Source organism: Oratosquilla oratoria, chromosome 19 (assembly GCF_046742065.1).
Source record: "Oratosquilla oratoria isolate Oo_2021 chromosome 19, ASM4674206v1, whole genome shotgun sequence".
NCBI lineage: Eukaryota > Metazoa > Arthropoda > Malacostraca > Stomatopoda > Squillidae > Oratosquilla > Oratosquilla oratoria.
In genome coordinates this window covers 8,762,931-8,775,216 of record NC_134795.1, presented here as the reverse complement: position 1 = coordinate 8,775,216, position 12,286 = coordinate 8,762,931, and the positions used below count along the sequence as shown (strand labels likewise).

Genomic DNA, 12,286 nt, shown 5'->3' with positions numbered 1-12,286 from the left:
AGTTTTTCTTTCCTAAAATCAAGGAAGAGATTACATATATTGTTTTGAAAATAAAAATAAAGTTAATTTTTGTGCACTGCACTCTGTTGACCCAAGAGCCAAATAATAATAATATTAATAATAATAATAACAATAATAATAACAATAATAATAATAATAACAATAATAATAACAACAATAATACTTAAAAATTTCTATGTTCATGATATCACTATGGTTTTAATAGTGTAATACATAACATTCAAGTTATCTATATTTTTACATTACAAAATCTGAGTTTCTTTCATAGAAGTTTTCAACTGATTACAGAGATTCTAGTCATTACACACAATGTAAACATCCAAGTCTATTGTTAAATACTTACCTCAGGCACTATCTTGTTTAACATCATCTCCATGTCATCCCGTACATAGGGATCCCAGTTTTCATTTAAGGCTAAACTTGCAGATGTGTGAAGAACTGTGGACAAGAAGATACAAAAAGATTGATTAATAATACATACATATACCAATGGCTATTTCCCCCTTACAAGGGAGGTAGCCAAAAAAGACAAAATCCACTCCCACCCATTCCATCTCAACATACTCCAGTCTCATTCACCTCCCTCCCTCCCTCTTATCCTGGCTCCTCCTGGATGATGGGTCATCCCTGCATCTCACACACTGCCCTGGGTCAAAAGCAGTGTAGCAAGACACCGTATATCCACAGCAAGGCCACTTCATTTAATTGGCAACCCCCCCTCTCCATCCCCTCATGCAGATAAACAATAAATAAAGAATAATTTTTGCATAGCTGTAACTGGATTCTCTACTATTTCCCAACCCAAAATTTCACACAAAATTATTGTTATACCCATGTCACTGGCTAGAAGGAATAAGAGAAGTACAGTTGCCAGCTATCTGCTCTGGATTCATAAATGAGATGTGGAAGAAAATTCATGGAAATAGTGTGTGGCAGTGAACCCTTGAACACAAAAGTCATACAGTGGATTGTAAAACACCCAGATTTGCTAATGGTTTTGTGCTTATTTGGCTACCATGGTTCGGGATCATTAGTGATAAGCCCCAAAAGATGTTATGATAGATACAATAAAATATCTTAAACTACTAAATCATTTGGAGTATTGCATTAACTGCAGGATGTTGCTCTCTGCTACAATGCTTAACTTAAGGAATGGTTTGCATTATCTGATGTGGAGTCCACAAAGGATTGGCCAGGCAATTTGCCCAATTTAAACCCCATTCAGAATTTTTGGGCACTCATGAAATTTAAGTTACAGGAGTGAGACATTTCATCAATCCCTGAGACTGAGGCAACCATTAAGAATACTTGGAATTAAATGGACCCTGTATGAATTCTAAATATTGCAGTCTGTCCCTAAATGTCTCCAGGGGTATCTCAGGAGGAAAGGGTGCCTAACAAAATACCAAAGAGCTGGTAACTGAGAAAGCTGGTTATTTGAGGAAATTTATCATTTTTACTCTTGCACCCAAGTTTTTGTCCCATAGCACGACAGAAATGTCATTGCTTTGTGGTAAAACTTGTACGTCCTTGGGTTCAAATTCCAGTGGCAGAACTATCTAATCCGACTGTCTTAACTTCACGCACCTGTCAGATGGCTCTCCTGAATATAAGACTCGGTAAAATTAAGATTATGTGCTGCAATGTGCAAGTTCCAAAACATTCCTCTCATACATCTTGCATAGTGTGATGGTAGCATTCTAACCTTGTAATAAAATTTACATAGCCTAAAGTCAGAGTCCCAGTGGCAGACCTATATCACTGAAGTGAATGGGAAGTTTATTTTGACAAAGCTTTTTGTCGTACTTTACTCTCGTGTAATGCATTCTTGCCAAATATTTTTCTATATATCATGCTGTTGGGTAGCAGGCATAATTTGTTTACAGCCAAGATGTGTTTCCATATCTGTTGCTTCTTCAGTGTTTATACATTCCAAGTGTCGATGGAAGGGGGGGTTGTGATTTGCTGGTGCCACCAGAATTCTCTGTTGTCCTATTGGTTGGCAGGTGGCAGGCATGGGCAATTGATGTCTTGCTTTTATATGGCAATGATCTCTTCACACTCAATAGTATTTTCAAGTCCTCAAGCTGAATATTCATTTCCAGGAATAACTTTTATATATATACATCCTGGATTGGTAATCTTGGGTCTTGACCAATTGTTAGAATTTCTGTATTTCTTGCTAGCTCTTGCCTCCTTAAACTAGCTTGACGAATGCAGTAGAGTATAGAAAAAGCTGTTGTATACATTGATGATGTCAACTGCAGGTTGATCTGATTATTTGCTAATTTATCATTTTGGTAACATTTATCCACAATCATCTTGGTCATTCTTTCGATGTCTTTATTGCTAAACCTATTGTTAATGTGGATTTGTGATGCTCCTTCCAACTTGTAAGTGTACATTTTCTAGTTACTGCAGTGGCCGAGGGATTTTCATATACATGCACTTACTATTGAGTCTTTACATCTTAGGATATTCAAAGAGTCCACTGAGGCAATGTCTGGAGTCACTGGCCTTGGTAAATACTGAGGTGTGGAAAGATTCTTCCCCATCTGACCAGAACATCAAGGAAAGGAAGCGATCCATTTTCACAGTGTTCAATGGTGAAGTTGAGATCCAAAGCTTCTTGGGAGTTGCTGTTGCAGGGCTTCAATTTGGTTATTTTCAGCTTAAACATAAATACTGTCTATGTATCAGCAGTATAGCAGCCAACCACAATCTGCCTATCATATACATACATATACCAAGGCTTTTCTCCCCCTTACACGGGAGGTAGACAAAAAACAATGGCATAGCTTATGGCTTTACATTTTTTAGGAATATCCCCTTTGGGGCTACAGGTAGCAGGATTCCAAGTCCTATCCCTGTCCGTATTTTGTGGCCTCAAATGACTCGGGAATAGTTGGTGACAGCATTCTTTTCCCCCACCACAGGGTAGGCAAAACATGGAAATGACTATGGTACAGGACAGTAACAAGGGGTGGGGGACAGCATAATGGAGGGACAGTCGCAGTATAATAAAAGTGTCATCATTTCTCTATAAACAGAGACTTCCTCTATCACAGACAAAATGATGTGTGGCTCTGGTCTGTACGGGTACCCCATATAGACCCTAAAGTATCAATTGCATGCTACTTTGCCACAATAAACACTGTGAAATAGAATGAGCTTCAGATACTTTTCCGTAACTGAAGAGACACCAGATGTGAAAATATGTTTTGACTGTAAACAAATTATGTCTGCTATCCAACAGCATGACATACACAGGAATACTTGGACTACTGTCTATAGACGGCAAGAATACATTACCAAAGAGAAAAGTATGCCAAGAAGTTTTGTCAAAATAAACTTGCCTTTCACTGCAATGAAGTATACTTCAGGGAAAACTTGTCCATATTTACTATAAATATACTATATATATATACACAGTTATCTCTTTAAGTTACACAAGCATCATGCTCTTGTACAAATTGCATTTCTCAAAACTGCATATCTAAAACTGGTTCTTCTCATGAGGAACAACAGTAATCTGGAGTTATATTCCTGGACTTATGGAAAGTAAATCAATCTCAGGGATGTGAGTGCTTGATTATTCATGCATGGGTAGTTTCACTAAACAATATAAACACGTAGTATTTACACTATATTATATATCTGTGTATGTTGCCCATGGAGCACAACCAAATTATAGAATTTGGAAGATATACACAAAAGATGATGAATGTCAATGTATCCAAGTTTTTACAAAAATGAATTTCCCAGTTTGTCATCAAACAGTGCAAAAGAAAGGCAGTAAATTGTAATGGTAAACTGACATCAGTGCAAGGAACCAGTAGATTAAGGATTATACTACCAACCAGTAATGCTGAAATAAATTACTTGGGAGCTTAAAGCTAGCATCATGAAAGTGATATGCCAAAGCAGCTAGTCAACAAAGGTATTTTCAAAAGTGTAAAAAAAAAGGACAAGAAGGATATCATGGAAGAGATGTAACAAGTCTTATTGTGGTGAAACATCACAAGATATAAAAACATTGTACTAATATTCAAACCAACAGCATCTTATTGTGTCTGCAATACACCTGATGAATTGTAATTGGGCAAAGTTAATTATACGTGAAATTGACAGGATAAGGTGTCTGTAAGCAGTGCTTATTCAAGGGTCAAATACTATAGAACAGAATAAGAGAACATTTAACATTTTGGTGGTACATCCCCAAAAGGCCTAAACTAACACACACCGACAGCATAAAAAAAAATTCCTTTTAACCATCACCCCTATCTCACCAAATTATAGTACCTACATGGAAAGAGTAGTGTAGGGCAATGTAAGATAAGTGTTTGGTGTCTTCTGTATGGTGATTGTATCTGGAGCACTTTGCATTAGTGGCTAGCCCTATTCTGTGTTGGTATTGTTTTAAACCTAGATGGTGGCATTAACACATGTGATAGTATGGTTCTTGCTGGTCTTGGGAGGGATTTCTCGGTAGGGCTGAAGTCTAGGAAGTCTGGTGGAGTAGGGTGTTTTGTGGTCACTTTTGAAGTGCTTGTTTTGTGATCTGAATATGTATAATTTCTTTCTATGAATGTGATGCATGGTGCTGGTGGAAGGCTGATTTTTTTTTCTTGGTTGGGTTTGTTATGTAAAGGGGTGGGTATAGGGTTAGGGGTTCTTAAGTAGAACTGTGTGCCTATAATTTTCATTGTTGATCTATGGGAAAAATTTTGGTTTTAGTGTGTAGATAATCTAATGAGGTGATTTTAGTGCACCTTGTCATAATTTTTGATGGTTTGCTTTGTGTAGTTTATAGGACATCTATTTTTGTTTTCTTGATTATAGGGAATCATGCAGGAAAGGAATAGTCAAGGGTAGTTCTTAGAACTATCTGTAGACAGTGTTTTTTTTTTTTATTTCTGTTGATCAAAACCTCTGCTTGCTATTGATCTTAGCTAGTGTATTTCCTAGTTGATTTTCACTCTCAGGTCCTTAATATGGTCCTTGATAGGTTCAGTACTGAAGAGATAGTGTGCATTAAAGCTGGGAATAGAAATGAGTAAGAAAGCCAACTGAGGAAAGAGAAAATTGTACGAGAAATACATTGAAAGTACAAAAAAAGTGGAAAACAAAAGACTGCATACAGAGAAGGACAATGTGGCAAAGAGAAAGGTTAGGGTGTAGAAAAGGAAAATAAATGAAAGGTGGGGAGGGAAGATCTCAGAAACGTATAAAGAAAAAAGTTCTGGTCTGATATAAACAGGACAGAGGAGGGAAGGTGGGAAAACAATTGGAGAAAATAAAAAGAATATGGAAAAGATAATATGAAAGTGGGATGAACAAGAGAGAGGGATGAAAACAGTGGGGTTAATAGGTAGATGGGTCAACCTAGGAGACAATTGAAAGAAGTTAAATGGAAAGACCTATCAGTGAAGGCAAACAAGAAACTGAACACTAAGTGCAGTGGCAAGGACAGTATTTGGACAGCAGACATTTATCACTATATACAAACAAGTCACAAGACCTACAAATGACTAAGCATTAGGAAAAACAAGACCTTACAAACAACACAGAAAAAGAGGCTACACCAAAGTAATACCAATAGAACATCTGCACTCAGAAACCAACTTTGAATGACTTGCACACATCAATGGAAGAACCCTCAAACCCTCTTCTCCCTCACACCATATCATACAAACATTCAATGAATGAAAAACACTCCACTCATATCTACAATAACTTCCAGCACTTCCATACAAAAACATGTACACACTGATAAAGAGGCACTCCACAAAAAGAGCTCCAAATCTTGTATTTCATTTGACTCCCCAGACATCAACCAAACTCGGAAACCATTCCCTCAAGAATAAATAAAAATCACACTTACATGACTGTATTCAAATCACCACCCTGCATTAAAAAATTACCAACACAACACTGGCCTGGGAATAGTCTCCAGCTGCCCCATATGTAATTACCACACAGAAGAAAAAGAACTCTTCATTTCACACAACCCTACTTTCTTCCTACCCAGTCAACAGAAGAGCTTTTATCTGAATGGCTTATGGGCCAAACAGGTGGCTGTAGCCAGTTACCTGGGGGTTGCAGGCAGTGATGGGATTAAATTTTCCTAATAACAGGTTCTCTCACTAGGCCAGTAGCATGCATATATCACTTAGGCTGTATTATAGCCTACATAAGCCAATTTTTAATAACCATTTCACAGAGCTCATAAAATTCCAAGAACAGATTTGTATGCACCAGCTGAATCCCACCACTGGTTGCAGGCTTTCAAAGAATTACAAAGGAAAAGCATGCCAACAGAAGACTTTTTGGTCCATAACTAGGTTGGATGATCAATAAAATAGAATAATAAATAAAATAAATAAACAAATAGATAAGACAAATAAACCAACAGATAAACAATAATAAATATAAATGATAATCTATTATCAACAAATAAATATATAATAAGAAATAAATAGATAAATAATACATATTAATATACAAATATATAAAATAAAATTAAATAAATGGCAGACATTACAGCATATTGCTTAGGTGTTTATCTAAATGAATATTATAACTTCAACCTGTACTGCAGGAAGTTCATTCCATTCATTTGCTATACGGCTGGTGAAGTTGCTTCTATCCACTTCCAAATTGAATCTACTTCCAGACAGTTTGAGACCATTATTTCTTGCCTGATTCACATTCAGTATGAAAATTTCATCACTTTTGATATTGTCAATTTGCTACAGAATCTTGAAGACCTGTATCAAATCACCCCTGAGTCTATGCCTTTTTAGGGAAAATAGATTCATATGTTTTAGTCAATTTATTTCTGATATTAGGAATTAGTTTTATGGCTCACCATTGTATTTTTTCCAATTTGTTAATGTTTTGAATGAGATTCAGTGACCATACTGGAACAGCGTATTCCAAATGTCAGAAACTCCTGGCAACAGACTGACTTGTTGATTGTAAACTTGTTGTTGTAGCTTGTTGTACTTTTCATCATATCATTTATATTGGTGAGACTGATAGTCACTGCCCTCTTTCTGGCATCTTCCTTAACTTATGTTCTCACAGACTCTTTCTGAAATCTTTCATACAATCCAGCAGCTTACTTATAAGTCCTCCAATTTGCTTAAACATCTTTCTCCAGATCTAGTAAACAAATTCCACCTAGCCCTCCTTTCTCTTGCAGTACAATAACTACTCTTCAGAGCAAGCTAAAATGTTTGATACCCATTATCTACCACTTTTGAACCTGAACAATTGATCTACCAAAATTCCTCTCTTCTAGGCATCTGACCCACCAATCTTTTGCAATTCTCTTATACAATTTTGCGATAATGCTGGCCAAGGACAACGGTCCATAGTTTAGTCGTACTTCTTTACTTTCTCCGTCTCTAATTAGTTTTATGTTAGCCCTTTTCCAATCCTGTGGCACTACCCCTTCTTTTAACGAGCACAATTGGTTATGAATCTTGTCTGTTAATTTTCAATGTAATCCTCCTTTAACCAATTGGAGATCCAATCAGATCCTAGTTTTTCTCATGTCCAATGTTTTCAATAGATTGTGTACTTCCTACACTTTCACACTTATATCTTCCAACCCAACAATACTGTTTATAACTCACTAAAACGTTGTTTCCTTTAGCAAAAATAGATGGAGAACTTTTTCTTCCATTATTTCAGTTTGTGTTGATACTTCTTCATAGATATCTCTCCACTAACAGTTCCCCATTTCCCAATTTACCACAGAAAAAAAAATCTGTAGAATATTTTTGGCCTCATTTTGCATTAATAAATAATGCCCTTTTCAAAAACCCTTTCTTCTTCTCTACAGATTTTTGTGTAAAGGTTTCTGTTTCTTTATATTCTTCCTTTTAATAAAAAAAATTTCCATGAAACATCTCAGGCTTGATGACTCACTTTTTTTTTATTAAGGCAATCTCTCATTCACTTCTTCTTTCCACTAAGTTTTGGGATGCGATATTTACACTGGAGTTCTAGATGCTTAAAATGTTTGTTTTGTCTATTTTGCCAGTATTGATGAATCCCCCCCCAGCCAAAAAAAAATATATATATATATACATACATATACTAAAGGCTTTTTTCCCCCTTACATGGGGGGTAGCCAAAAAGGAAAAAGGCATAGAAACCACTCCCACCAATTCCACTCCTCTCCACCCTCCCCCTTCCCTCTCATCTTGGCACCTCCTGGATGACAGGTCATCCCTGCATCCTGTCCACTGAACTAGGTCAGAAGCAGTGTCACAAGACACAGCACATCCACAGCAAGGGCGTTTCGTTAATTTGGCGACCCCCCTCTCAGTCCCCTCATGCAAAAAAGGAGAAGACGGGGAGAAATCAATTTGGGCTGCTTCAAAGTACCTCTCATACACACTTCCTCACACCCCATCCCCCACCCACTCCCACTAATGCATCACAGCATCATCCATACACAACCCTTCTCCATTCACCCCTATCTTCTGTCCTCTCCCATCCTTCCTCAACAGACATTCCTCTCTTTTGTGATGCCCCTTTTACCCCATCCATCCATCTCATTCTAGGTCGCCCCCTCATATTCACTCCTTCCACCTCTTTTTTACTAATCTTTCTTCACTCATTCTTTCCATGTGTCCAAACCATCAATATACTCTTTCATCAACCCTATCTCTCAACTCCCTTTCCACCCCTGTTCTCCTCTTCACCTCCTCATTTCTCACTCTATCTAGCCTAGTAACCCCTATCATACTTCTCAGACATTTCATCTCAAACACATTCAAACTCCTCCTCTCTTCCTCTTGTATGTTCCATGTTTCTGCCCTGTACAGTGCTGTTGGCACAATCACTCCTTCATATAACCACCTCTTAGCATCCATTCCCAGATGTCATTTCTCATTATACTTTTTAATCCACCAAGGCATTTACTCGCTTCTCTCAATCTACATTCTACCTCCACCTCCACTCCTCCCTTTCCTGCCACATTCGCATCCAAGTATCTAAAACTATCCACTTCCTCCAGTCTCTCACCCTTAATGCTCACTTCCAGCCTGCTGCGACTCTCTCCCCTTGTACATCTCATCACCTTACTTTTGCCCACATTTATCTTCAGCTTACTTCTTTCACACACCTTCTCAAACTCTGTCACTAACTTCCTCAATCCCTCCTCTGATCCTGCTACAAGTGCAGTATCCTCAGCAAACAACAACTGGCTTATTTCCCACTTTTCTCCATTTTCTATAACCATCTCCAACCCCTGACCCACCACCCTTGCATTCACCTCTCATACCACTCCATCCATGTATAGATTGAACAACCAGGGCGACATAACACATCCCTGATGAAGTTTCACCTTTACTTCAAACCATTCACTCTCTCCATTTCTAATCTCAACACAAGCTCTACTACTCCCGTAAAAACTCTTGACTGCTCTCAACAGCTTTCCTCCTATCCCATATATCTGCAATAACTCCCACAGTGCCTTCCTGTCTAACCTGTCGTAAGCCTTTTCCAAATCCATAAAAGCCAAAAAAACATCCTTACCTTTCCCTATAACTTTTTCACATATCTGTCTTACCACAAAAATCTGAGCTACACAACCCCTATCTGTCCTAAAACCACACTGTTCCTCTCCTAATCCTCTCAAGACCCTCCCATAAGCCTTCCCAACTACACTCAATAAGCTGATCCCTCTGAAACTACTGCACTCACACTTGTCCCCCTTTCCCTTGTAAAGCGGAACTATACAGGCACTTCTCCAGTCCTCCGTCACTCTACTCTCTCTTAAACAAACATTAAATAACCTCACCAGCCTGTCCACCATAACTTTACCTCCTTTCTTCAGACATTCTGCATGGCATCCATCCAACCCAGGTGCCTTACCTGCTCTCATCATCTTAACAGCTGCTTTCACTTCATCTTCCCTTATTTCTCTTCCATTTTCTTCACTCATCACTCATTTTCTTAGTGCTTCCCACTGCAACTACCTTTCCCCTAAAATACTCTGCCCACCTTCCTCTCACTGCTTTCTCTTCCATTATCATTTCTCCATCTGTACCTTTTACCTTTTCTTCTCCACTTGATTCACCTCCTCTTCCTCTTTTAATTTCTTTCCAAAACATCTTTTTATTACTTTCAAAATTTTCTGTCATACTCTTTCCCCATTTCATATCTGCTCTCCTCTTTGCTTCCTTTATCTTATGCTTAACTTCCCTTTTCATTATTTTGTACCTCTCATATATATATATATATATATATATATATATATATATATATATATATATATATATATACATATATATGATGTGTTGAATAGTTACATCCTGGGCATTTGTCCACAATGCGGTCATCTGGTCTCTCTTGGTGGCTTAGAAGGGGTGGTGGCAGCATCGCAGTCTGGCCAGGTGGACTGTCCTTTTGTGGGAGAGAGGATTCAGAGGGATGGATATCAGGGGGTCTGGCATGCAGCAATGTATTGTCTTTTAGTGTGTTAATGGAACAGTGAGTGATGTGATTATGAATATGTTTCCATAGGCTGGTATTTGGTGGTTTTGGAGGAAGAGAGTATTTGTGTGTGATAAAGATACTTAGGTGTTTTTTTTTTATATATTTCTTTGTGTGTGTGGGTGTTCTGCTATACAGTGTAGGGGGTGTGCTGTGTTTGTGGAGGCTGCAGCAAGTGTTTGTGTGCCTCTCAAGTCAAGGTGATCTTTGACTTTGAGGACTTTTGTTTCATAGTGTAGGTGGTCTGTAGGTGTTGTATATGTGCAGCCTGTAATTGTTCTTAATGCTTTGTTTTGTATGGTCTCAAGGGTGTTGAGGTGTCTCACTGAGATTAGGTGCCCATGAAGAGGAAACTGTGTGCTTGGAATGTCACCTGTGAGCAACTGCTAAAAGTACCCTAATCAGCAATGGAGCTACACCCCTCTATGCCTCACACAAGCTGTCCATCAGCTGTTTGGACTGTGCTCCTATGGATCATAGATTTGGAGCAGAACTACTTCTGGGCTTGGTAAACAGGCCTGAGGTTATTTGCATTAAAGTGGTCCTCAACATCCTCAGTGATTCCTCTGACATACCTCTCCTTATCCATCCACATGAGAGGTCTAGTCTATCGTTTCCAAGTCCTGTATTGTTCCAGGTCCCCACACACTCTGATAGCACAACTCAACTCTATATTCTCCAGTGTCTCCTGCAATGCCACCAGTCCTCATCCTTCGACATTCTCTGACGCACTCCCTTGCAGCTTTCAGTTTCACGTTCAAAGGTGTTCCATAGTTCATTGGGATCCTCAAGAGTGCCAAGTACTTCAAACCAATTGGAAATTGCTGACGCAAACTCCTGGACACACACATCATCTCCGAGCTTCTATGTATGAAACCCTAGTGGGTTTCACCTTTGGATTCTCCTGTATTTGATACACAGTCTGAAAGTTGTCTAAGTCTATGATCAATCCTAAAGAGTTCAGCACTCCAATAAACCCTGCAGTTCTATAGGATCTTCCAATGAGTACCATCAAGTATGTGATCAATCTCCTTGGCCACTCCTTCAGAAATACTATACAGTGAGTCCTCCTTATACGGTAATTCTTTATCCGGTAAATTCACAGTTACGGTATTTGGTAATTAATACCCTTGATTCTATTTATGGTAAGAAAAATTTACATATACAGTATCTGCTTGTGTTTTGTTTACACTGTACCATAGTGCCACCATGCCGTGCGGCCACCACAACAATCAGTCTCTTCCCGCATTCAGTATATGGTAATTTCAATTTATGGTAAGGTTTTCAGGAACGCATATGTACCGTATAACGAGGACTTACTGTACCATGTTCATTGGTGTGGCTCTCATCTCTGGAACCAGGAACCAGCAATCTTCAGCATTTTGAACTTTGTAAAGTTCATAAGGAGAGAACTATTAATGTTCCTGGATCCATAACCATGGGGGTCAATACATACTTCATGGCCACTTCAGTCAGTGCCAGTAACCGCAATGAAATTGCCCAAAACAATAAGAGTTTCTTGTGGCTGGGACTGGTCAACTATTGATTCAAGCTCAACATAGAACATCTCTTCAAGTTCATGTGCTTTAGTAGAAGCATATAATGCAATATGAGAAATGAAGTCCAAAGTGTGCTTCAGCCTCATCAGCATCATATGCTCATCAACCTAAGTAACCTTTATAACAGTGCGCTGTAGTCAGCTAGATATGCCTACTGTTACTTCAACGAGGTGGGCCCAATTGGTGCAGTC

The 12,286-nt window shown here is 38.5% G+C and overlaps 1 protein-coding gene across 1 annotated transcript in view; it reads right to left on the bottom strand.

The window, feature by feature from the left end:
• Positions 1-12,286, bottom strand: part of LOC143035714 (UPF0047 protein YjbQ) — a 66,270-nt gene that overhangs the window by 40,189 nt on the left and 13,795 nt on the right. The window contains exon 2 of the mRNA XM_076202598.1: positions 365-459. Coding sequence (XP_076058713.1) covers positions 365-459 — 95 coding nt within the window. The remainder of the gene's footprint in view (positions 1-364; positions 460-12,286) is intronic.